This window comes from Anomaloglossus baeobatrachus, chromosome 7, assembly GCF_048569485.1.
Source record: "Anomaloglossus baeobatrachus isolate aAnoBae1 chromosome 7, aAnoBae1.hap1, whole genome shotgun sequence".
NCBI lineage: Eukaryota > Metazoa > Chordata > Amphibia > Anura > Aromobatidae > Anomaloglossus > Anomaloglossus baeobatrachus.
The window spans coordinates 105,780,971-105,808,638 of NC_134359.1; the positions used below are offsets into that span (position 1 = coordinate 105,780,971).

At 47.8% G+C, this 27,668-nt stretch overlaps 1 protein-coding gene across 1 annotated transcript in view; it reads left to right on the forward strand.

Moving 5' to 3' along the window:
• Positions 1 to 27,668, forward strand: part of ACADL (acyl-CoA dehydrogenase long chain) — a 56,106-nt gene that overhangs the window by 18,504 nt on the left and 9,934 nt on the right. The window contains exons 4-8 of the mRNA XM_075318954.1: positions 55 to 219; positions 301 to 367; positions 6,291 to 6,455; positions 17,750 to 17,851; positions 25,483 to 25,596. Of these exons, the coding sequence (XP_075175069.1) occupies positions 55 to 219; positions 301 to 367; positions 6,291 to 6,455; positions 17,750 to 17,851; positions 25,483 to 25,596 (613 nt within the window). The remainder of the gene's footprint in view (positions 1 to 54; positions 220 to 300; positions 368 to 6,290; positions 6,456 to 17,749; positions 17,852 to 25,482; positions 25,597 to 27,668) is intronic.

Below are 27,668 nucleotides of genomic sequence, written 5' to 3' on the forward strand. Positions count from 1 at the left end.
ATTCATTACTTATTGATACAGTACATTGTGTAACTTTTATATCTTGGTCCACAGAATGTATGTGAATTGCACAGGTCCAGGATTCAGTCTTCACTCCGACATAGTGATGCCTTATATCTCAAGATATGGTAGTAAGAGCCAGATACAGAAATACATCCCTCAGATGGCAGCCGGAAAGTGCATTGGGGCCATTGCAATGACTGAACCAGGAGCTGGAAGGTATTTCCGCAGATTTGGGGTTGTATATCTTGTGCCATGTGGTTTCACATCTTGATCTCATGATTTGCTGTATCTTGTTAGTGATCTGCAGGGTGTGCGTACAAATGCAAGGAAAGATGGAAGTGACTGGATCTTAAATGGCAGCAAGGTGAGATTTTAAGTTGATATACTTAATTACTTGTGGATCACTCACATCTTAAAACTTCAGGATAGTCCATAACTCTCCAAGGACGTCATGGCAGAGTCAGAAGCTGCACAGAGATTGACAGCTGCTTCCCCTGCACCTGCGCAGAGATAGCCAAACCCTCCAGAGAGAAGCCAAAGATTTATTAGCATCTCTGCTTTCCTGATCTCTGTATTCACAATGCTGGGACAGTAATTGGGACTAATATGCCAACCTCAGTTACAGGGGAACACTGCTATAAAATGAATGTATTTTAGGCCATGTGCGCACGTCTGCGTATTGCATGCATTTAAGCTGCGTGTAGCACTGCAACGTAAACGCATGCGTTCTGCGTCCCCAGCAAAGTCTATGTAACATGTGGAAATTTCATGCGCACGTTGCGTTTTAAAATACAGCGATTTGCATGCTGAAACTTGTGGACAAATCGCTGCGTTCTATAAAGCAACATGTCACTTCTTTTGTGCGTTTTGGATGTTTTTCCCACTCTGTCTAAGGCAGAGTACGCATCCAAAACACATGAATTCTGCATCCATTCCGCATTCAAAATAACTCCAAAACGCAGCTTTTTGGCTGCGTTTTGAAACACACATGCGGTGACAAAACGCTGTGGAATATTTGTCACACAGAACGCAGACGTGCATACATGGCCTTAAAGAGTAAATCTCCCCCAAAGGTCTTTTATGATATTATGGGGGGGACAACCTGTGGAATAAATAAAGAATATGCAAGACAAATAATTAAAACAAAATAAAAAAGAGAGCTGCTTCAAGTCTTTTCCACTTTTCTAACACCACCCCTGCAAGAAAAAAAAAGTGTGATATATCTAAAGTAATTCAGACAAAAAGGGGAATATAATTGTAAGATGTTTTTAATGTCCTTTTATGGCCTTTAAAAATAAATTATAAAAAATGGGAAGAACATACAGTAGGGATGAGCAAACCTCAATAGTAAAATTCGGGGTTCACACTGGACAAAGGGTGTCCGGGTCTCAAGCTTGAACACCAACTTTTTTAAAAAATTTTTTAAAAAAAAATCAGAGTTCGATTACTCATTGTATGCAGGTAGAGCAGACATATGTGGACTGTAGCCCTCAGCTGTCAGCTTTACCTTGGCTGGTTATTAAAAATAGAGGGGATCCCTCGCCGTTTTTTAAAATTATATAAATAAATATTTTCAGACTGGAAGGCCCATGGTTATTTGACACCTCCAAGCCTAATAGCAACCCGCAGCCGCTGCAGAAGTGGTGCATCCATCAGATGCGACAATTCTATCATTTTGCTCGACTCTTCCTTTATTGCCCTGGTACCGTGGCAAACTGGCTAATACTTTTGGGATTGATGTCAGCTGTGAATTGACAGCTAGCATCAAGCCCAGGGTTAGTAATGGAGAGGCGTCTATCAGACACCTCCATTACTAACCCGGTAAGTCTAGGGTAAAAAAAAACCCCACACAAACAGGGAAAAAAATGTTATTTGAATAAAGACTTCCCCACACTCCCTCATTCACAAATTTATTAATTAAAAAGAAATCCTGGAAGTTCCGATGTAGTCCAATGGTGTAATCTCCTATGATATCTATCAATTCCTATGAACGTTCTCAGAACAAGGCTGCATAGGTTTCTGCCGGTGAGCGGTCATGAGTGTGAGAAATTCCAGGCCTTCCACTGACCAGCAGTAACCTATGGAGCCTTTTTCTGAGAATGGTATCAGAACGAAGCTCCATAAGATTCGATGGGCGTCATAAGACGTTACACCATTGGATTACTTTGGAACTTTGAGGATTTCTTTGTAATTAATAAATTGGTGAATGAGAGAATGTGGTGACGTGCTGGTTTGTTTGTTTTTTTTCAAACAAATAATCTTTTTTCGTGTGTGTGTGTGTGTTTTATTTTTTTTTTTAAAACTCTATACTTACCGGGTTAGTAATGGAGGTGTCTGATAGGCGCCTATCCATTACTAACCTCTGGGCTTGATGACAGCTGTCAATTCACAACATCAAGCTCAAACGTATTACCCCAACTGCAACCGCACCAGGACAATCAAGAAGATCCGAGTATCTAATTAATACACCACTTCTGAGGAGGCTGCTACTTTTATTTTTGGAGGGGCCAAATAACCAGCTTTTCCAGCCTGATAATACCAGCCCCAACCTGTCTGGTTTACTTTGGCTGGCTTTCAGAAATCAGGTGGAGCCCACGACATTTTTTTAAATAGTTAATATAAATAATTTTAAAAATTGTGTGGGATCCCCTCTATTTTTTTTATAAAAAGCCAAGGTAAAGGCTGACAGTTGGGGGCTGTAGCCCCCAGATGTCTGCTTTGCCTCTGCTGGTTATCAAAAATAGGTGGGATGCCACTTCATTTTTTTAATTTATTCCCTACCCACATTTGTTTGCAGGTCAGTTGCTCCCATTTTGCATCCTTTAGCACTTACTACGACTATTTTAAAGCCATTTTATAGCACAGAAGTTAGGATCTCTATTGACTTATATAGGGTCCGGGTCCCAAACCAAACTTTTAACTAAAGTCCGGGTGAACCCGAAATTCGATGGGTCCACTCATCCCTAACAGACAGCATTTCCCTTTTATTTGTTTTCTTATTTTATCAATTTAAAAAAAAGGCCCCGCTTGCCACAACAAAATGTCCCAGCCCTGAACTGGTTTAATAAATCGCATAATCAGGACTCCACTTGGCAATTTCTAGTCATAGCTGAGCCTGCAGGTTTTCACAGTAGGGTATGCACTTGTTTCTGAAATAGATATGAACGGATTTTATCGTGCAAACCTAGTTCATGGTCCAGATCAATGCTCTCTGGCCCTGGAGAGAAGCTTTTCTGATATCCTGATCTTCTGATCGCTGGTGCTGCATTTGATTCAATAGCCAGGTGTGATGTCATCTGTGAGGAGCAGAGGTTATGTCATCTGTGAGGAGCAGAGGTGATGTCATCTGTGAGGAGCAGAGGTGATGTCTCGCCATTATAAGCAGAGTTTGAGATCCTGGATGGATCGAAATTTACGCAACACTTGCCCACGGCTAGAGACTACTGATCTGGACCATGGACTAGGGTCACGCACAGCGATCTGCACATCTCTAGCCTATACGCATCATTTTTTGTTTTTGTTCCGCCTATGAGATTTTTGGTTCACTATACTGCACTTCTGCTCCATATTCAGCATTGGAGCAATCGTGCTTCTCTATAAATGTGGAATATATAGGGATATATCACATGTCCAGGAACTCAACGTATAGTTGAACCTCCTAGAAAACTTCCACTATAATAAGCGTGGAGCGCGTGGGCTGGTGGAATCTTTGCAGAAGCATGGATATCTAGGGTTAACTTCGACCCAATTAACTCTGTAGGTGAAAGGTTTACCAATATTACTGTTTTCTTTAATTTATGAATGTCATTGAAATATTGATACATATCTATAAAAATACAAATGTTATTAAAGCAGTAGTACCAGGTCTACTAATGAACTTCAGACAATGGCTGTACAGAACTTTTCTTTACTTGTAGGGAGTAAATCACCAAAGAGTGACTGAAGTAAAATATATCTTTGTACCGTGTTAGCCAGTAGAGATAAAAAAAATTGTTTAAAAGAACAGAGAGTCCTCAGTGGTTGATACCTTTTAATGGCTAACTGAAAAGATGGTAATAATTGCAAGCTTTCGAGACTACTCAGGAAGACCTGAGTAGTCTCGAAAGCTTGCAATTATTACCATCTTTTCAGTTAGCCATTAAAAGGTATCAACCACTGAGGACTCTCTGTTCTTTTAAACAAAGAGTGACTGGTAACTTTAAACTCTAAACATGTCCTCAAGGCATGAGCCAACCCTTAGTGCCCCTATCTTCCCATGTTGGTACTGTGTAATGCCCGCAGCCTTCCCGGTGTTGGAGAGTCTGGTCCAGTTCAGAGTTCAGAATTATCAATGGGTGTGAGAAGAGTTTTAATGTGAGAATCTCCTTCAAAAAGTTCAAGTATTTGGTGTTTGGGAACAGTTGTACGTGGCACAAATTACTCTTAAAGAATTTCAGTTTTCAGCCAAATCAATTTTCAATGTGACCTCCCACACAGCACGTTACAGTAACTGCCTGCTTTCTATACACCGTACTGTAGCTGACAAACCTCGCTGCCCTGTGCAATCTATTTTACACTTGTATGCAATAGCTAAAGGGAATCTGTTAGCAGGTTTTTGCCCCCTAATCTGAGAACAGCATAATGTAGAGACAGAGATCCTGATTCCAGCAATGTGTCACTTACTGGGCTGTTTAGTGTAGTTTTGATAAAATCATTGATTAATCAGCAGTAGATTATCATTACAGGACTACTTGGCGTGCTGCAGGTAGTACAGCATATTCATGAGCTAGATCTGCAGCAGAGAAAAGATTGATTTTATCATAACAGCTCAGTAAGTGACAACTTGCTGGAATCAGGGTCTCTGTCTCTACATTATGCTGCTTTCAGCTGGTTAAGCAAAAACCTGGTGACAGATTCCCTTTAATTACAAAAAAGGAGAAAAAAATTGAGTTTTTGTGCAAATTTATAAACTTTATTATAACCTTAAAAATGACATAAAAAGTGCAAGTGTATATACAGGGTTCAAATGGCAAAAGTGTGCCGGTGACTCACAGCCCCCAAGCGTAAATGAATGAAAAACAGTAGGGTATCAAAAGTAGAAACCATTCGCTATGACTACTTCTAGCAGGAACACAAGAAATAGCAGAATAACAGTAGTGCACTGAGTATGTAATGTAATTACTACCAACAAAATATGGCTGGTTGTAACCGATCCATTTTTGCTGTGCACATAAGTCGTTTAGAATAATAGTAGTGCACAGACTGTTCACTGTGCCTGTTTCTACTAGAATAAATCATTAGAATAAATTGCATATATAAGTGATCAAAAAATTGCAGAATAATGAGTATGCCTACTAGAGGGGGGCTTGTGAGGAGGAAGAAATGCCGACACAGTGCTGCAAAAACCCGACGTATGTTTCACGGGTCAGATAGCCCAGAAGTAGTCATAATAATGGTTTCTGCATTACTGACACTGTTGATATCTTATTGTTTTCCATTCATATACACATGGGGGCTGTGAGTCACCGACACACTTTTGCCATCTGAACTCTGAACATCTGCATTTGCCCTTTTTATGTCATTTTTAATGTTCTAATAGTTGATCATTTTACCCAAAAACTCAATTTTTTTAAATTTAACTTGCTAGTGGAGTGTGCCTTTCCCAAATTATAATAATTAGGGATGATCGAATACTTTGATTATCCGGCTTCGCGAATAATTTCCGAATACATCACCACTATTCCCGAATATTCGATGCGCAATGTAAGTCTATGGGAAACCCGAATAACAACTATTCGGAACTATTCGGGCTTCCCATAGACTTACATTGCGCATCGAATAGTCAAATAGCGGCGAGGTATTCAGAAAATATTCGCAAACCCGGATAATGGAAGTATTCGATCATCCCTAATAATAATATAATATTCACTTTATATAGCGCCATTAATTCCACAGCGCTTTACATACATTGGCAACACTGTCCCCATTGGGGCTCACCATCTAAATTCCCTATCTGTATGTCTTTTGGAGTATGAGAGACCAGAGAACTTGGAGGAAACCCACACAAACACGTGGAGAACATACAAACTCCTTGCAGATGTTGTCCTTGGTGGGATTTGAATCCAGGACCCCAGCGCTGCAAGATTGCAGTGCTAACCACTGAGCCACCGTGCCGCCCATATAATTGAAAACTAACGGTTGCAGTATTTCTCTTTACTTCACCATGGCTCATGAGACTCAACCCTAAAGCACCAATGGATTTTTCATTACTAATTGTATAAGTTAATGTATAAACTTTTTATTTGTAGGTATTTATTACAAATGGATGGCTGAGTGACGTTGTTATTGTGGTGGCAATGACTAACCGTGAGGCCCGCACTCCAGCTCATGGGATCAGCCTCTTCCTTGTGGACAATGGCACTAAAGGTTTCATCAAGGGAAAGAAACTTGAGAAAATTGGTCTAAAAGCACAGGTGAGTGGCCTGATAGGCTGTGCCTTTACTTTACATGTAGGGCTGTTGTACAGGATGGGATTCGGTCCCTTTTAATTGAGACCAGGAACCCCTTTTCTAAAGCAAGGACATAGTGTATAACCCTTTACTGACATATGACTTAAAGTTACGTCGTATGCCAGCTCTCTGACTTTGATACGGGCTCAGTTCCTGAGCCTGCATCTTTCCCGGCACATGATGGCTATGATATTCAGCCATCATCTGCTTCTAACAGCTGCGCATGGATCCGAGCTCCACCCATGGCGTTAACCTGATAAATCTCGATACCACTCTATGATAGGGTCATTTACAGTGTGTCGGCATGGGTGTGCATTATTCCATGTGTGATGTGACCTGAATGCGGGACGCCGATGGGTTACCATGATGGGCAAGGGTCTGCTTAAGACCCCTATGCCTATCATGGTCGTACTACGATGAGTGTCAGCTTCTGGCTAGTGTTCACAGGAAACCGTGAGGTTTGCTATATACAGCAATACAGTGGCTCTGCCATGTAGAGTACAAGCGATAAGATGATCATAGGTTCAAGTTCCCAAAGTAGACAAGTTCAGTGAAAACTGAAAAAAAAATGTTTTTTAAAAATATAAAATCAAATCAATTCCCTTTTCCTCCATTAAAAGTAGAGGAATAAGCGCATTTGGTATCACTACATATATAAAAGTTCTATCTACGTAAAAAATAAGCCTGATCAGTAAATGGCATAATGAGAAAAAAAATACCTAACTGTCAGAGTTATGTTTTTTCAGCTACTGCAACAAAAACACAATAAGAAGGGCTCAAAACATCATATCTAACCCAATGCAGTATCAATAAAAATGTTGGCTCAGGGCACAAAAACAAGCCCACACACAGCCACGTCGACCATAAATTGAAATCATCACTGCTCTTGGAAAATGGTGACACAAGTAAAATGTTTTTGTTTTTTTTTTTTTACACACTTCCACTTATTTTTTTCTCCGCGTAAATAAAAAAAAAAATATTCATGTTTGCTATCTTAGTAATCGTAATATATTGGCAGGTCATTTTAACTGTATAGTTAACATGATAAATAAAAAAAAAATGGAAAAACAATTGTGGAATTGTACTTTTTTTACAATTTTTGATGCACTTTTATTAGAAAGTGGTAAAAAGAAATTAATCACATGGTAAAATAGTGTAATTCAAAAGTAAAACTCGTCCTGTAAAAAAACAAGCCCTCATATGGCTGTGTCAGCAGAAAAATAAAACGGCTATGGCTCTTGGAAGAAGAGTAAAAAGCGAAAACCCAAAATTAGAAAATAGCCATATAATGAAGGGTTTAACTTGAGTATATACCGGTAGGTGGGCGTTAAGTTTTATCTTTTCATTAAACACTTGTTCAACAAATCTGCTATTGTTTAAGGCTATGTGCCCACAGAGCAGATTTTCTGCACACAAAACTGCATGTTTTGTCAGGAAAAACACCGCAAAAAAATACCAGATTATTTATTTATTTTTTTTAATGGCATTTGAATGTTTTTTCATATACGTTTTTCATACTTTTTTTTTCTTTAGTCATTGCAATTGCGGGGGTTCCTTTGATGTACCCCTGCGATCGCCGCCCTGTCTCCAGCTGATGTTACAGCCGGGACCTGGCTCTCGCTGCCCAAGAAGTGCCCACGCTGCTTCCAGCAGTTTCACCCACAAAATTCTGCGATCAATGTGATCGCAGTATTCAGGAGGCAGGGAGAGAAATCACTTACCTCTCCCTGGCAATCAGGTCCCTGTAATGTGACTACAGGGACCCAATCACTGCCATGGCAACCCTGGGTTGTCACAAAGACGACTTAAGCGGGCTTTACACACTGCGATATCGGTCCCAATATCGCTAGTGTGGGTACCCGCCCCCATCTGTTGCACGACACGGGCAAATCGCTGCCCGTGCCGCACAACATCGCCCAGACCCGTCACACATACTTACCTGCCCGGCGACGTTGCTGTGACCGGCGAACCGCCTCCTTTCTAAGGGGCTGTCCGTGCGGCGTCACAGCGATGTCACTGAGCGGCCGCCCAATAGCAGCGGAGGGGCGGAGCTGAGCGGGACGTAACATCCCGTCCACCTCCTTCCTTCCGCATAGCAGCCGGGAGGCAGGTAAGGAGAGCTTCCTCGTTCCTGCGGCGTCACACGGAGCGATGTATGCTGCCGCAGGAACGAGGAACAACCTCGTTGCTGCTGCAGTAACGATTTTTGAGAATGGACCCCCATGTCACCGATGAGCGATTTTGCACGTTTATGCAACGATGCAAAATCGCTCATCGGTGTCACACGCAACGACATCGCTAATGCGGCCGGATGTGCGTCACCAATTCCGTGACCCCAACGAGTTCGCATTAGCGATGTCGTAGCATGTAAAGCCCTCTTTAGGGTTACTTAGCTACGGATCGCCTCACAGACCATGTGAGATGCATGGTGTGAGGTGAAGTATCAGTGCTGCGAGTGCAACACTGAGAGATATGATCCACTACAGTGATCAAGCATTACAGGGGATTATAGAAACGCAGAAAAAAAGCAGAAAGAATTGACATGCTGCTGCTCTTTCTGCATCAAAATTTGAGGATTCTCATAGACTTCGCTGGCATACGTTTTTCCTTACAGTACTAATTAAAATCTGCAAGGAAAAACGCATGAAAAAAAGCAACGTGTGCACATAACCTAAGAATAGTTTCAGAGAAATATTATGAGCACATGTTTGAGAAACCCAGGCTGCCTGAAGGTTTTTATCCCTATGATGCCGTTAGCTCCACTTATTAAACCCAGTTATGCTATGTTCCCACATAAAGACTCCAGTGTAGACCCCCTGCAGCAATAGTCACAGCGACATTTACTGCTATGGATGTCATTATAAAGGAGCTGGGGAGCCTCATATTTCACCCTTTGGGATACAAAAAGAGAAATTTTCACCTGCATCTAGAAAATATCTCAATTCCCGCAGCTCCTTTCAATTTATGCCTAAGATGTATTTTTTCAGCACATGCATGACATTTCTTAAAATGTTATGCACTATGGCACTGTAAAACACAGAAAAGGGAAAAAGGAGCCAGCACGATCTGAAAATGGCATGCATCATATAACAAGTGCAAATTCACAGATTTATTCCAACTGTACTACAATAAAAAAATGAGATTTTTAGCAAATAATTGATCAATTCTTTGAGCCACCCCTGCCAACGTCACGGCAAATCTCAATAAGGGGGTCCTAAACTATATTATGTATTTCATGTGCCATGCAGCCTCCTAGATAAAGTTTAAAAGCAGAACCATAATGGAGCACACATACCTGTAACCTGTATATAGCCGCTTCCATGATGCAAAAGAGGCAATTATGGATAGAGGCCAGCCCAGGTCCCAGCATGTGGAGCAAGCTCTACACATACCAGGACTATATCAGAACTGACCCTCCCAGTGCCAGACAGCAACCATTGATAAAGGCGGACCAGATCCAAGTATGGTGCTTAATTAGCAATGCCTGTGGAAAGGGTGAGGCAACTGAATGTGAACAGCTACCAACAGGAGGAATACATTGCAAACCAAAATCAGGCATGACAATAAAAAAATGAGATTTCTTTGTCGCTCCATTGGGAGACCCAGACAATTGGGTGTATAGCTATGCCTCCGGAGGCCACACAAAGTATTACACTAAAAGTGTAAAGCCCCTCCCCTTCTGCCTATACACCCCCCGTGCTCACGGGCTCCTCAGTTTTTATGCTTTGTGCGAAGGAGGCACACATGCACGCATAGCTCCACAGCTTAGTCAGCAGCAGCTGCTGACTAGGTCGGATGGAAGAAAAGAGGGCCCATAACAGGGCCCCCAGCATGCTCCCTTCTCACCCCACTTTGTCGGCGGTGTTGTTAAGGTTGAGGTACCCATTGCGGGTACACAGGCAGGAGCCACATGCTGTTTTCCTTCCCCATCCCTTAATGGGCTCTGGGTGAAGTGGGATCCGGATCGGTCTCCAGGCACTGGGACCGTGCTCCCTCCGCAGCCTCTGGGAATCTGCAGGATAGGAGCTGGGTATCGTCAGGGACAAGGCCCTGCTACTATGAGGTACTCTGTGTCCCCGTGGGGACCGCGCATGGAGCGCTGGTGCCATACACATTACAGCACGGCTGGGTGTGTTAGTGCGCCGGGCATGGAGCACTTGTGCCAGACACTTTCCAGCTCTGCTGGGTGTGTTAGTGCGCCGGACATGGAGCGCTTGTGCCAGACACTTTCCAGCTCTGCTGGGTGTGTTAGTGCGCCGGACATGGAGCGCTTGTGCCAGTCACTTTCCAGCACTGCTGGGTGTGTTAGTGCGCCGGACATGGAGCGCTTGTGCCAGACACTTTCCAGCTCGGCTGGGTGTGTTAGTGCGCCGGACATGGAGCGCTTGTGCCAGACACTTTCCAGCACTGCTGGAGGTGTTAGTGCGCCGGGGGACTACGCGCGGCCGCGCTTATTGCCGGCCGCGCTTATAACTTTAGTCCCCGGCTTCTGCGGCCTAGTGTCGTTTATTCCCGCCCACAGGCCTGCCAGTCAGGGGAGGGGCGGGATGCTGCACGAATCGTCAGCGGAGGGCTGGAGCATACATTAGTATCCTCCTCCCTCCTCACTCAGTACAGTGGGGCACTGGGTTCCCGCACTTTTCTTGGGCACGCCCACGGTCTCCTCCTCCCCACAGAACGCCGGCAGCCATTCCTGTCGGCGATTCAGACGCTGGAGAGGAGAGACAACACAGGGAGACCCAGGCAGGGAATCTGGTGACCACACAACCGCTCTGAGCGGTCGGTAAGCAGCACCTGTGGTGCTGGCCCCACTGAGTACCGAAGTGTGTATATATATATATATATAGGCTTATAGGCTATACATTGCACTGTACGGTCGCTCTGTTGATTCTTGGCTATATACCCTCCTGGTTGTTCTCAGAGGAGACAACATGTCCTCTGCAAAAAGCAAGGGTGCCAAAGCACAGGCGTACTTTGCAACCTGTACCTCATGTACAGCTGTACTACCGGCAGGTTCCACTGACCCTCATTGTGTGCAATGCTCGGCACCTGTGGCACTTACTCAGCCGGAGCCTCTGCTACAGGTGGCCCAGGTGGATCCACCTGCTACCACTGTCCAGGTGACAGGGACGGAGTTTGCAGCCTTTGCTGACAAACTGTCTGAGACTATGGATAAATGGTCTGCTAAAATACTGGAAGCATTGCAGTCCAGACCGGTGATTCAGGCCCCGGGCACTGTCCAATCCTTGACCCCTGGTCCCCCTCAATTGGAACAGCAAAGTGCCCCGGGGGTAAGCCATAGGTCCCAGGGTGAGGTCTCTGACACGGACCGCAGTCCCAGGCCGCCCAAGCGGGGTCGCTGGGAAATTCCCTCCACTTCATCACACTGTTCAGGGTCCCAGCAGGGGGACTCTCTGGAGGATGAAGCGGAGGTATCAGATCAGGATTCTGATCCTGAAGCCGCTCTCAACCTAGATACACCTGAAGGTGACGCAGTAGTGAATGACCTTATAGCGACCATCAATCAGGTGTTGGATATTTCTCCCCCAGCTCCTCCAATTGAGGAGTCTGCTTCTCAGGAGAAATTCCGTTTCAGGTTTCCAAAGCATACATTGAATATGTTTCTGGATCACTCTGACTTCAGAGAGGCAATCCAGAAAAACCGAGACTGTCCAGACAAGCGTTTTTCCAAGCGCCTTAAGGACACACGTTATCCCTTCCCCCCCCCGAGGTTGTCAAGGGCTGGACTCAGTGTCCTAAGGTGGATCCTCCAATCTCCAGACTGGCGGCTAGATCCATAGTTGCAGTGGAAGATGGGGCTTCACTCAAAGATGCCACTGACAGACAGATGGAACTATGGTTGAAATCCATCTATGAAGCTATAGGCGCGTCTTTTGCCCCAGCATTCGCTGCCGTATGGGCACTCCAAGCTATCTCAGCTTGTCAGGCGCAGATTCATGCAGTAACACGTACATCTGCCCCGCTAGTGGTGTCCTTAACCAATCAGGCGTCGGCGTTCGCGTCCTACGCCATTAATGCTATCCTGGACTCTGCGAGCCGTACGGCGGTGGCATCCGCCAACTCGGTGGTACTCCGCAGGGCCATGTGGCTACGTGAATGGAAGGCAGACTCTGCTTCCAAAAAGTTCTTAACCGGTTTGCCATTGGCTGGCGACCGCTTGTTTGGTGAGCGATTGGATGAAATCATTAAACAATCCAAGGGAAAGGATTCATCCTTACCCCAGTCCAAACCAAACAGACCTCAACCACGGAAAGTACAATCGAGGTTTCGGTCCTTTCGGACCGCGGGCAGATCTCAATTTTCCTCGTCCAAAAGGCCTCAGAAAGATCAGAGGAACTCCGATGCATGGCGGTCTAAGTCACGTCCTAAAAAGACCGCCGGAGGAACCGCTCCCAGAGCGGCCTCCTCATGACTTTCGGCCTCCTCAAACCGCATCCTCGGTCGGTGGCAGGCTCTCCCGCTTTTGCGACGCCTGGCTGCCACAAGTAAAAGACCGATGGGTGAGAGACATTCTATCTCACGGTTGCAGGATAGAGTTCAACTCTCGTCCTCCGACTCGTTTCTTCAGAACATCTCCACCCCCCGACAGAGCCGAGGCTCTTATGCAGGCGGTGGGCACCCTGAAGGCGGAAGGAGTGGTGATCCCGGTTCCTCTTCAGCAACGGGGTCACGATTTTTACTCCAACTTGTTCGTGGTGCCAAAAAAGGACGGATCCTTCCGTCCCGTTCTGGACCTAAAGCTGCTCAACAAGCATGTGAAAACCAGGCGGTTCCTGATGGAATCGCTCCGCTCCGTCATCGCCTCAATGTCCCAAGGAGATTTCCTGGCATCAATAGACATCAAAGATGCTTATCTCCACGTACCGATTGCGCCAGAGCATCAGTGCTTCCTGCGCTTCGCCATAGGGGACGAACACCTTCAGTTCGTGGCACTACCTTTTGGCCTGGCGACAGCCCCACGGGTCTTCACCAAGGTCATGGCAACAGTGGTGGCAATCCTACACTCTCAGGGACACTCGGTGATCCCTTACTTAGACGATCTTCTTGTCAAGGGCACCCTCTCAAGGGGCATGCCAACACAGCCTGAACATTGCTCTGGAAACTCTCCAGAGTTTCGGGTGGATCATCAATTTTCCAAAGTCAAATCTGACACCGGCCCAATCACTAACATATCTTGGCATGGAGTTTCATACTCTCTCAGCGATAGTGAAGCTTCCGCTGAACAAACAGCGTTCACTACAGACAGGGGTGCAGTCTCTCCTTCATGGTCAGTCACACCCCCTGAGGCGCCTCATGCACTTCCTAGGGAAGATGGTGGCAGCAATGGAGGCAGTTCCTTTTGCGCAGTTTCATCTACGCCCACTTCAATGGGACATTCTCCGCAAATGGGACAGGAAGTCGACGTCCCTCGACAGGAACGTCTCCCTTTCTCGGGCAGCCAAAGCTTCCCTTCAGTGGTGGCTTCTTCCCACTTCTCTGTCGAAGGGGAAATCCTTCCTGCCCCCATCCTGGGCTGTGGTCACGACGGACGCGAGCCTGTCAGGGTGGGGAGCGGTCTTTCTCCACCACAGGGCTCAGGGGACTTGGACTCAGACAGAGTCCTCCCTTCAGATCAATGTTCTGGAGATAAGGGCAGTGTATCTTGCCCTAAAGGCGTTCCAGCCGTGGCTGGAAGGCAAACAGATCCGAATTCAGTCGGACAACTCCACAGTGGTGGCATACATCAACCACCAAGGCGGGACACGCAGTCGGCAAGCCTTCCAGGAAGTTCGGCGGATTCTCCTGTGGGTGGAAGCCACAGCCTCCACCATATCCGCAGTTCACATCCCGGGCGTAGAAAACTGGGAAGCAGACTTTCTCAGTCGCCAGGGCATGGACGCAGGGGAATGGTCTCTTCACCCGGACGTGTTTCAGGAGATCTGTCGCCGCTGGGGCATGCCGGACGTCGACCTAATGGCGTCCCGGCACAACAACAAGGTCCCGACGTTCATGGCACGGTCTCAAGATCACAGAGTTCTGGCGGCAGACGCCTTAGTTCAGGATTGGTCGCAGTTTCAACTCCCTTATGTGTTTCCTCCTCTGGCACTGTTGCCCAGAGTGTTACGCAAGATCAGGGCCGACTGCCGCCGCGCCATCCTCGTCGCTCCAGACTGGCCGAGGAGGTCGTGGTATCCGGATCTGTGGCATCTCACGGTCGGCCAACCGTGGGCACTACCAGACCGACCAGACTTGCTGTCTCAAGGGCCGTTTGTCCATCTGAATTCTGCGGCCCTGAACCTGACTGTGTGGCCATTGGGTCCTGGATCCTAGCGTCTTCAGGATTTTCTCAAGAGGTCATTGCCACCATGAGACAGGCTAGGAAACCAACGTCCGCCAAGATCTACCACAGGACGTGGAAAATATTCCTGTCGTGGTGCTCTGCTCAGGGTGTTTCTCCCTGGCCGTTTACCTTGCCCACTTTTCTGTCCTTCCTTCAATCCGGATTAGAAAAGGGTTTGTCACTAGGCTCCCTTAAGGGACAAGTCTCTGCGCTCTCTGTCTTTTTTCAGAAGCGCCTAGCCAGACTTCCACAGGTACGCACGTTCCTGCAGGGGGTTTGTCACATCGTACCTCCTTACAAGCGTCCGTTAGAACCCTGGGATCTGAACAGAGTGCTGATGGTTCTTCAGAAACCACCGTTCGAGCCAATGAGGGATATCTCTCTCTCACGCCTTTCGCAGAAGGTGGTTTTCCTAGTAGCAGTCACTTCGCTTCGGAGAGTGTCTGAGCTAGCAGCGCTGTCATGCAAAGCCCCCTTCCTGGTGTTTCACCAGGACAAGGTGGTTCTGCGTCCGGTTCCGGAATTTCTCCCTAAGGTGGTATCCCCCTTTCATCTCAATCAGGATATCTCCTTACCCTCTTTTTGTCCTCATCCAGTTCACCAATGTGAAAAGGATTTGCACTTGTTAGATCTGGTGAGAGCACTCAGATTCTACATTTCTCGTACGGCGCCCCTGCGCCGCTCGGATGCACTCTTTGTCCTTGTCGCTGGCCAGCGTAAAGGGACACAAGCTTCCAAATCAACCCTGGCTCGGTGGATCAAGGAACCAATTCTCGAGGCTTATCGTTCCTCCGGGCTTCCGGTTCCCTCAGGGCTGAAGGCCCATTCTACCAGGGCCGTGGGAGCGTCCTGGGCTTTGCGGCACCAGGCTACGGCTCAGCAGGTTTGTCAGGCGGCTACCTGGTCGAGCCTGCACACTTTCACGAAACACTATCAGGTGCATACCTATGCTTCGGCAGATGCCAGCCTAGGTAGGCGAGTCCTTCAGGCGGCGGTTGCCCACCTGTAGGACGGAGCCGGTTACGGCTCTATTATGAGGTATTATTTACCCACCCAGGGACTGCTTTTGGACGTCCCAATTGTCTGGGTCTCCCAATGGAGCGACAAAGAAGAAGGGAATTTTGTTTACTTACCGTAAATTCCTTTTCTTCTAGCTCCAATTGGGAGACCCAGCACCCGCCCCTGTTTTTTTGTGTACACATGTTGTTCATGTTGAATGGTTTCAGTTCTCCGATATTCCTTCGGATTGAATTTACTTTAAACCAATTATAATTTTTTCCTCCTTCTTGCTTTTGCACCAAAACTGAGGAGCCCGTGAGCACGGGGGGTGTATAGGCAGAAGGGGAGGGGCTTTACACTTTTAGTGTAATACTTTGTGTGGCCTCCGGAGGCATAGCTATACACCCAATTGTCTGGGTCTCCCAATTGGAGCTAGAAGAAAAGGAATTTACGGTAAGTAAACAAAATTCCCTTCTTTTAGCAAATAATTGATCAATTCTTTGAGCCACCCCTGCCAACGTCACGGCAAATCTCAATAGGGGGGTCCTACACTATACACTGTAAAACACAACAGATTTTCTGGAAGGGGATACGCACAGTTTTTGCACTGTTAGGCCCTCTTTTTAGGCTATGTGCCCACGGGACTATGTATCTGCGGATATATCCGCAGGTACATCCGCAGGTTTCCTGCACCAGCTCACCGGAATTCTCAGCTATCCGTATCTGCGGGATTCCAGCGAAATATCTGCGGAAAACCCGCGGACATACATGCAACTTACCTGCGGATGTCCCGACCTCTATCTCCATAGTGGAGGGCTGGGATTTCCGCAGGTATAATTGACATGCAGTTACGTGCGGCTGCGAGACATCCGCAGAATGTTCCGCAGCCGCATATACCGCAGCATGGACACCGCACTCCCCATGTCCCATAGGATAGCGTGGGGCGTGTCTGTACATGCTGAAACCTGCGCATTTATCTAGAAAATGCAGATAAATTCGCAAGCTTTCTGTGGCAAAATCCGCGGGTACATAGTCCCGTGGGCACATAGCCTGAAGGCTGCTTTACACACAATGTCATTGCTAACGCGATGTCGTTGGGGTCACGGAATTCGTGACACACACCCGGCCTCGTTAGCGACGTCGTTGCGTGTGAAACGTACGAGCGACCGCTAACGAGCAAAAATACTCACCTTATCGTTGATCGTTGATATGCTCCTCCTTTCCCAAATATCGTTGCTGTTGCAGGATGCAGGTTGTTCGTCGTTCCTGCGGCAGCACACATCGCTACGTGTGACACCGCAGGAACGAGGAACCTCACCTTACCTGCGGCCGCCCGCAATGAGGAAGGTAGGAGGTGGGCGGGATGTTCGGCCCGCTCATCTCTGCCCCTCCGCTTCGATTGGGCGCCCGCTTAGTGATGTCTCTGTGACGCCGAACGAACCTCCCCCTTAGAAAGGAGGCGGTTCGCCGGTCACAGCGACGTCGCTAGGCAGGTAAGTATAGTGTGACAGGTCCGAGCGATGTTATGCACCACGGGCAGCGATTTGCCCGTGACGCACAAACGACGGGTGCGGATACGCACGCTAGCGATCTCGCTAGCGAGATCGCAGTGTGTAAAGCGGCCTTTAGACTGTAAGTTGTTGGCATAGTACAAGCACAAGAATATAATACACTTACTTTATGAGCTATAATAGAACATCTGAGTAACTACGGTATATCGTCTAAAAAACAAATTTATTTTTTTTTTTTTTTCTTCCTTTAACATCCTTAAGCTTTTTACCTCCTACAGTTTGTGAAGTGTTTTGTACAACATTAAACCTGCATTTTCTCTCTGAATGTCACCTTCTTTGTGTTGGAAGATTGCATAATGCTATTCTTGTTGCTGTCATACAAATAAAGGTCTCTGCTTTCATTCTAGGACACCGCAGAATTGTTCTTTGAAGATGTCAGACTCCCTGCCGATGCTTTATTGGGAGAGGAAAATAAAGGCTTCTACTACTTGATGGCAGAACTTCCCCAGGTATGTTCTTGTGATAGATGTAAGACGATGTGCTGATGAATGGGGTCACTTTTTGTCTTGTTTTAGGAAGCGGTAGATTAATTGACGGCAATATGATTACCATTTACATGGTATCCAAAAAAGGCAAGTGTGTCAAATGGTATATTCGAAAATAAAGTTGACTTATAGGTAGGATAAATGATTGAAGGTAGTTTCAGTTGCTGTCTAGAGTAAAGACACTTATTGCCACGCAGTGACTAATAAGAAAACACTCAAGTGCCGCAACAAACGGTACACCAGGAGCATGATACAACGATGGGCCCTGATGCTAGGGAGAGGAGAGCGAGGTCACCTCCTGCACTCACCTGAAGCTGATTCCTGCACTCCCTAACGTCCCTATACGAGTCCTTCCCCTTGTTGCCGATCACGTCCCTAGGCCCTGACTTGCCCTAAACTTTCTTTGGCTAGTGAGAAGGCTGGTGAGTGCACTAGTCTTACCACTGCACTAACACAACATAGGGGTAGGGGAAAGGGGGAAATAGACACAAAAAGGAACATGCTCCAATGCAGTTAACACCATAGCTGCAATTGTCAAGAAACTCCTTACAAAGTGATCTGTATAAGAATGATGTGATTCTTTAATCAGTGCTGTACCTGAGATTAAGGCTTTAAAGGATAGCCAGATAGGAAAGAGTCCTTTACCCCTAAAGCAGCAAAAGAAAGCAAAAACATTTTAAACACAAGCTGAAGATCTGCGCACAAGAAGACGCCGTGACCCTCTGGTCCTAGACTCACCAGAGGTCCCCCCTAGAGCGAGGCACACCCATGACAGTTATACCGTTTTTTTTTTAGAAAGCATCAATAAGCTTGACAAAGCACATCGCTAACAGCTCAGATCCTACAATGCAGAAGAACAGTTACTCTACTAGGCACTGTACAGCAATATGTTAAAGGATAAAGGCCAATCGCCAGAACAAGCTCGGTGTAGAGACTTTAACGTTTTTTTTCTTTGTCGCTCCATTGGGAGACCCAGACAATTGGGTGTATAGCTTCTGCCTCCGGAGGCCACACAAAGTATTACACTTTAAAAAGTGTAACCCCTCCCCTCTGCCTATACACCCTCCCGTGCATCACGGGCTCCTCAGTTTTATGCTTTGTGTTGAAGGAGGCACACATTCACGCAAGCTCCACATTTAGTCAGCAGCAGCTGCTGATTGTATCGGATGGAAGAAAAGAGGGCCCCTAACAGGGCCCCCGGCATGCTCCCTTCTCACCCCACTAAGTCGGCGGTGCTGTTAAGGTTGAGGTACCCATTGCGGGTACAAAGGCTGGAGCCACATGCCGTTTTCCTTCCCCATCCCTTAGAGGCTCTGGGAGAAGTGGGATCCTAACCGGTCATCCAGGCACTGGGACCGGGCTCCCTCCGCAGCCCCTGTGGGATTCTGACGGACAGGAGACGGAGTATCATCAGGGACAGGCCCTGCATCATAAAGGTACTCTGTGTCCCCTTGGGGACGGTGCATGGAGCACTTGGTCTCAGACGCTGCAGCGGCTGCTGTTATTGTGTGACGACCGGGACTACCGCGCCGACCGCGCCTGCTTGCCGGCCGCGGTATTAAATTTAGTCCCCGGCTTTTGCGGCCTAGTGCATTAAACTCCCGCCCCCGGGCCTGCCAGTCAGGGGTAAGGGCGGGACGGTCGGCCTGACGCCGACTGTGAGGGCTGGAGCATACTTTAGTGTCCTCCTCCCCCCTCACTCATCACTCTGGGGCACCAGATTCCCGCACTTTATTGAACACGCCCACGGCTCCCTCCTCCCCTTAGAACGCCGGCAGCCATGTTTTAAACACATTCTGCCGGTGGAGGACTTCTGGCTGCAGCTCTGGGAGACCCAAGGCAGGGAATCTGGTGGACACACACCGCTCTGGGCGGTCGGTAAGCCACACCGGTCACACGGTGTTGGTCCCCCTAGGGTGCCGAACTGTATATATATATATTATATTTGTATACATTTTCTAGGTTCGGCCGCAGTGTTTAGCCTTTGGCTATATACCCTCAGTGATTACTCTCCTAGGCGAGAACAGCATGTCGGTCACAAGGAGCAAGGGTGCCAAGACACAGGGTTATTTTGCAACCTGTACCTCTTGTGCGGCTATGCTACCTGCAGGTTCCACCTACCCTCACTGTGAGCAATGCTCGGGCCCTGTGGCACTCGCTCAGCCGGAGCCTCGGGCACTGGTGGGACCCTCGGCCCAGGTTGAACCGCCGGCCTTCCCTGTCCAGGCGGCAGGGACAGAGTTTGCCGTTTTAGCTGAGAAACTCTCTGAGTCACTTTCACAAAGCCTTGCAGTCCAGACCGGCCCTTACACAGGCCCCAGGCACTGTGGGGTCATCGCCCCCAGGCCCCTCTCGGTCTGCGCCGCAGCATGCTCCTGGGGTGGCCCCTAGGTATCACGTGGAGGACTCCGGCACGGACCGCAGTCCCAGACCGGCTAAGCGGGCTCGCTGGGAATCTTCCCCGACTTCATCACGCTGTTCGGGGTCTCACCTTGAGGACTCTCTGGAGGATGAGGCAGAGGTCGCAGCCCAGGGCTCTGACCCTGACGTTGCTCTCAATCTTGATACACCTGAAGGGGACGCCATAGTAAATGACCTTATAGCGTCAATCAACCAGGTGCTAGATCTATCTCCCCCGCCTCTACCTGTGGAGGAGTCGGCTTCACAGCAGGAGAAACACCAGTTTAGGTTTCCCAAACGTACACGGAGTGCGTTTTTCGATCACTCTAACTTCAGAGATGCTGTCCAGAAGCACAGAGCTTTTCCGGACAAGCGCTTTTCTAAGCGCCTTAATGACACACGTTACCCCTTCCCCTCTGACGTAGTCAAGAGTTGGGCTCAATGTCCCAAAGTGGATCCTCCAGTCTCTAGACTGGCGGCTAGATCCGTAGTAGCAGTGGCTGACGCTTCATCGCTCAAGGATGCCACTGACAGGCAGATAGAGCTCCTAATGAAATCCATCTTTGAAGCCACAGGCGCGTCTTTCGCCCCGGCCTTTGCAGCCGTGTGGGCACTCCAAGCTATCTCAGCTTGTCTGTCGGAGATTAATGCGGTCACACGTACCTCTGCTCCGCAAGTAGCGTCTTTGACTTCTCAGGCGTCAGCTTTTTCGTCCTACGCCATGAATGCCGTCCTGGACTCTGCTAGCCGTACAGCGGTAGCATCCGCCAATTCGGTGGCAGTCCGCAGGGCCATGTGGCTACGCGAATGGAAGGCAGACTCTACTTCCAAAAAGTTCTTGACCGGTTTGCCTTTTTCTGGCGACCGATTGTTTGGCGAGCAATTGGATGAAATTATTAAGCAATCTAAGGGAAAGGACTCGTCCTTACCCCAATCCAAGCCAAAAAGACCTCAGCAACGGAAAATTCAGGCGAGGTTTCGGTCCTTTCGGCCCTCAGCCAGATCCCAATCATCCTTGTCCATCAGGCCACAGAAGAGCCAGAGGAACTCTTCTGCATGGCGGTCTAAGTCACGTCCTCCAAAGACCGCTGGAGGCACCGTCTCCAAGGCGGCCTCCTCATGACTTTCGGCCTCCACAAACCGCATCCTCGGTTGGTGGCAGGCTCTCCCGCTTTGGCGACGCCTGGTGGCCACATGTCCAAGACCGATGGGTGAGAGGCATTCTGTCTCACGGTTACAGGATAGAGTTCTGCTCTCGTCCTCCGACTCGTTTCTTCAGAACATCTCCGCCCCCCGAGCGAGCCGAGGCAGGCCTGGCGACAGCCCCACGGGTCCTCACCAAGGTCATGGCATCCGTTGTGGCGGTCCTACACTCTCAGGGCCACTCGGTGATCCCTTACTTAGACGATCTCCTAGTCAAGGCACCCTCCCGGTGCACACAGCCTGACCGTCGCTCTGGAGACTCTCCAGAGGTTCGGGTGGATCATCAATTTCCCAAAGTCCAAATTGACACCGACCCAATCACTGACTTACCTCGGGATGGAGTTTCATACTCTCTCAGCGATAGTCAAGCTACCGCTGGACAAACAGCGTTCGCTGCAGACAGGGGTGCACTCTCTTCTTCGGGGCCAGTCACACCCCTTGAGGCGCCTCATGCACTTCCTGGGGAAGATGGTGGCAGCAATGGAGGCAGTCCCCTTTGCGCAGTTTCATCTGCGTCCACTCCAATGGGACATTCTCCGCAAATGGGACAGGAGGTCGACGTCCCTAGACAGGATCGTCTCTCTTTCCCTGGCAGCCAAAACCTCTCTTCAGTGGTGGCTTCTCCCCACTTCTCTGTCGCAGGGAAAATCCTTCCTGCCCCCATCCTGGGCTGTGGTCACGACGGACGCGAGTCTGTCAGGGTGGGGAGCGGTCTTTCTCCACCACAGGGCTCAGGGAACCTGGACTCCGACAGAGTCCTCCCTTCAGATCAATGTTCTGGAGATAAGGGCAGTGTATCTAGCCCTAAAGGCGTTCCATCGGTGGCTGGAGGGCAGGCAGATCCGCATACAGTCGGACAACGCCACGGCGGTCGCGTACATCAACCACCAGGGCGGCACGCGCAGCCGTCAAGCCTTCCAGGAAGTTCGGCGGATTCTCCTGTGGGCGGAGGCCACAGCCTCCACCATCTCCGCAGTTCACATCCCGGGCGTAGAAAACTGGGAAGCAGACTTTCTCAGTCGCCAGGGCATGGACGCGGGGGAATGGTCTCTTCACCCGGACGTGTTTCGAGAGATCTGTCGCCGCTGGGGAACGCCGGACGTCGATCTCATGGCGTCACGGCACAACAACAAAATCCCGGCATTCATGGCACGGTCTCAAGATCACAGAGCTCTGGCGGCGGACGCATTAGTTCAGGATTGGTCGCAGTTTCAACTTCCCTATGTGTTTCCTCCTCTGGCGATGCTGCCCAGAGTGTTACGCAAGATCAGGTCCGACTGCCGCCGCGCCATCCTCGTCGCTCCAGACTGGCCGAGGAGGTCGTGGTACCCGGATCTGTGGCACCTCACGGTAGGTCAACCGTGGGCACTCCCAGACCGTCCAGACTTGCTGTCTCAAGGGCCATTTTTCCATCTGAATTCTGCGGCCCTCAACCTGACTGTGTGGCCATTGAGTCCTGGCTCCTAGCGTCCTCAGGGTTATCTCAAGATGTCGTTGCCACTATGAGACAGGCCAGGAAACCAACGTCCGCCAAGATCTTTCACAGAACTTGGAGGATCTTCTTATCCTGGTGCTCTGACAAGGGTTTTACTCCCTGGCCCTTTGCCTTACCCACTTTTCTTTCCTTCCTTCAATCCGGAATGGACAAGGGTTTGTCTCTCGGCTCTCTCAAGGGACAAGTATCGGCGCTTTCCGTGTTTTTTCAAAGCGTCTAGCCAGGCTTCCGCAGGTCCGCACGTTCCTGCAGGGAGTTTGCCACATAGTCCCACCTTACAAGCGGCCGCTGGAACCCTGGGATCTTAACAGGGTGCTAAGGGCTCTTCAGAAACCACCTTTCGAGCCGCTACGGGATATCTCTTTATCACGTCTTTCGCAGAAGGTGGCTTTTCTAGTGGCAGTTACATCGCTCCGTAGAGTGTCGGAGCTAGCAGCGTTGTCATGCAAAGCCCCCTTCCTGGTTTTTCACCAGGATAAGGTGGTGCTGCGTCCGGTCCCGGAATTTCTCCCTAAGGTGGTATCCCCTTTTCATCTCAATCAGGATATCTCCTTACCTTCTTTTTGTCCTCATCCAGTTCACCAATGTGAAAAGGAGTTGCATTTGTTAGATCTAGAGAGAGCACTCCGGCTCTACATTTCTCGCACGGCGCCCCTGCGCCGTTCTGATGCGCTCTTTGTCCTTGTCGCTGGCCAGCGTAAGGGGTCGCAGGCTTCCAAGTCAACCTTGGCTCGGTGGATCAAGGAACCGATTCTTGAAGCCTACCGTTCTTCTGGGCTTCCGATTCCTGCAGGGCTGAAAGCCCATTCTACCAGAGCCGTGGGTGCATCCTGGGCATTGCGGCACCAGGCTACGGCTCAGCAGGTGTGTCAGGCGGCTACCTGGTCGAGTCTGCACACTTTCACGAAACACTATCAGGTGCATACCTATGCTTCGGCAGACGCCAGCCTAGGTAGGCGAGTCCTTCAGGCGGCGGTGGCCCACCTGTAAGAGGGAGCCGTTGTCGGCTCTTTTTATTGGGGTATTCTTTTACCCACCCAGGGACTGCTTTTGGACGTCCCAATTGTCTGGGTCTCCCAATGGAGCGACAAAGAAGAAGGGAATTTTGTTTACTTACCGTAAATTCCTTTTCTTCTAGCTCCTATTGGGAGACCCAGCACCCGCCCCTGTTCCCTTCGGGCTGTTGTTCTTTGTGTTCACATGTTGTTCATGTTGAATTGTTCTTTTGGTTCATGGTTTCAGTTCTCCGAACATCCTTCGGATTGAATTTACCTTAGACCAATTTATAAGTTTCCTCCTTCCTGCTTTTGCACCAAAACTGAGGAGCCCGTGATGCACGGGAGGGTGTATAGGCAGAGGGGAGGGGTTACACTTTTTAAAGTGTAATACTTTGTGTGGCCTCCGGAGGCAGAAGCTATACACCCAATTGTCTGGGTCTCCCAATAGGAGCTAGAAGAAAAGGAATTTACGGTAAGTAAACAAAATTCCCTTCTTCCAGGACTATTGATTACCTAGCCTTATGACGAGGCTCCTGCCAGAAGCTTGCTCTCTCTCCACTCTGAGAATACATGCTTGGTCAAGTATGTGTGCGTAGAGGGTCAGGGGCACAGGCGTCTGCCAAGCTAGTGTTCACTAAACAGCCATCTGAAGTGTGTAGCCAGCTTTAGCCAGCGAGAAATTTCAGCTCAGCAAGCACAGGATTGGGACGAATGCTCATCAGGACTATAACGTCTTGAAATCTACAGGGGTATGTGTGAGTGTACTGTGTACTCTGTGTGTGTGTGTGTGTGTGTGTGTGTGTGTGTGTGTGTGTGTGTGTGTACTGTGTGTGTGTATTAATTGAGTAGTTTATAAGAAGATCTCTTCTAAAAACATAAACAGAAGTGAAATCCTTAAGAAAGAGAAAGTTTTGGAATGTATTTCCTCTACTGAAATCTTAAGCCCCCGTCACATTTAACGACTTTCCAGCGAACCCTACAACGATACGACCTGATAAGGATCGCTGGTAAGTCACTACGTGGTCGCTGGTGAGATATCAAACAGTCCGATCTTCCCAACGACGCAGCAACGATACAGCGACCGTAGCGACCTATATAACGATATCGGTGGTCGTTGGGACCCTGAGCTGTGAGCCGTCAACGAGGTCGTTGGTAAGGCGTCAAACACACCAATGCATCCTGCCCAGTAGGACCTCGACGATCAAAAAATGGCCCAAGCCATTCCGACACGACCAGCGATCTCACACCAGGGGCCAGGTCGCTGCTATGTGTCGAACATAGCGAGATCGCTGGCGAGGTGGTTATTGCGCCACAGAATCTGTGACTCAGCAGCGATCTCGCTATCGTTATCGCTATGTGTGAAGGTACCTTTAGGCTTTTCCCACCAAAGCTGTGTACGACATATCTACTAGATATGCCTATAAAGCCCAATAAGAGGCAGTCCTCGAAACTAGTTGGACGTCAGTCATGTTGTTTTTTTTTTCTCTGTCATATTTCAGGAGAGGCTGCTGATTGCAGACATGGCAGTTGCTAGCTGTGAATTTATGTTTGAAGAAACCAGGAATTATGTCAAGCAGCGGAAAGCCTTCGGAAAAACGATTGCACACTTACAGGTAATATAAAGACACCGAAACATAATAATGAATAGTAATGTATGATGGCGGTAACATTCTGGGACTCTATCATATATACTATGCTCAAATTATACCAAACATTGGCATACAACAAACATACATTTAAATGCAGAGTTACAGTTGAAAGCAGAAGTTTACATACTCTCTCTAAACAGACACATATGCAGGTTTTTCTCACTATCTGACATGAAATCAGAATAAGCCTTTCCTGTTTTAGGTCAATTAGGAACCAAAATTATTTATATTTGCCAAATGCCAGAATAATGAAAGAAAGAGAATGTTTTAAGACACTTTGATCACTTTCTGCAAAGTCAAAAGTTTACCTAAATTTAATTAGTATTTGGCACCATTGCCCTTAAACTGTATGACTTGGGGCAAATGTTGTGGATCTCCTTCCACAAGCTTCTCACATTAGTTGGTAGGAATTTGGGCCCATTCCTCCTGACAGAACTGATGTAACTGAGCCTTGTTTGTAGGTCGCTTTGCTCGCATCGGCCTTTTCAGCTTTGCCCATATATTTTTAATAGGATTGAGATCATGACTTTGTGATGGCCACTCCAAAACATTGACTTTGTTATCCTTAAGCCACTTTGTAACCAGTTTTCCAGTATGCTTTGGGTATTTGTCCATTTCGGAGACCCATTTCCACCCAAGCTTTAAGTTCCTGGCTGATGTCTTCAGATGTTGCTTCAATATTGCCACACAATCTTCTGTCCTCAGGATGCCATCTATTTTCTGAAGTGCACCAGTCCCTCCTGCAGCAAAACAACCCCACAACATGATGCTGCCACCCCTGTGTTTCACAGTTGGGATGGTGTTCTTAGGCTTTAACGCTCCTCCCTTTTTCCTCCAAATGTAACGATGGTCATTATGGCCAAACAGTTCAATGTTAGTTTCCTCAGATCACAGGACATGTCTCCAAAACTTAAGGTCTTTGTTTCTGTGTGCATTTACAAACATTAATCTGGCTTTTTTTATGTTTCTTTTGGAGTAATGGCTTCTTCCTGGCAGAGTGATCTTTCAGGCCATGTTGATACAGTACTTGTTTCACTGTATATAATGACATAATTTTATCAGCTTCCGCCAGCATTTTTCCAAGGTCTTTTGCTTTTGTTCTTGGGTTGATATGCACATGTCTGACCAAAGCCTGTTCATCTCCGGTACACAGAACACATCTCCTTGCTGAGTGGTATGATAGCTGGACATTCCCATCTTGTTTGTACTTGCGTAAAATTGTTTGTACAGATGAACAAGGCACCTTCAGGCATCTGGAAATTGCACCCAAGGATGAACCTGTCTTATTTCTTTTGACTTTCCCATGATGCTTCATAATCAGGTGTGCATTAAATACATCCACAGGTGTCTCTATTTAACTCAGATGTTGCCAATAAACCTATAAGAAGCTTCCAAAGACATGACATCATCATATGGGCTGTCCCATATTGTTTAAAGGCATTGTGTTCTGAGTGTATGTAAACTTTTGAGTTTGCAGAAAGTAATAAAATGCCTTAAAACATTCTCTCTCTCGTTATTCTGGCATTTGGCAAATATAAATAATTTTGGTTCCCAATTGACCTAAAACGGAAAACTTTTATTTTGATTTCATGTCAGATAATGAGTAAAACATGCATATGTGTCTTTTTAGATAGTGTATGTAAACTTCTGGTTTCAACTGTAATTACTAGTATTTATTATTATAGCCCCATTTATTCCATGGAGCTTTACATGTAAAAAGGGGTAAACATAATAAAAAAAAGTACAATACTCATGAACAATACAAGGCACAGACATGTGTAGGAAGAGAGAGGACCCTACCCGCGAGGGCTCAAAGTCTACAGGGGATGGGTGAGGATACAGTAGGTGAGGTTGGAGATGGTCATGCTGCAGTCTAGTGGACTGGGGGTTACTGCAGGTTGTAGGGTAGTTGGTAGAGGTGGGTCTTCAGGTTCCGTTTGAAGGTTTCCACGGTAGGTGAAAGTCTGATATCATGGGGAAGAGAGTTCCAAAGTACGGGGAATATATGTAGAGAAATATTGTATGCGATAGTGGGA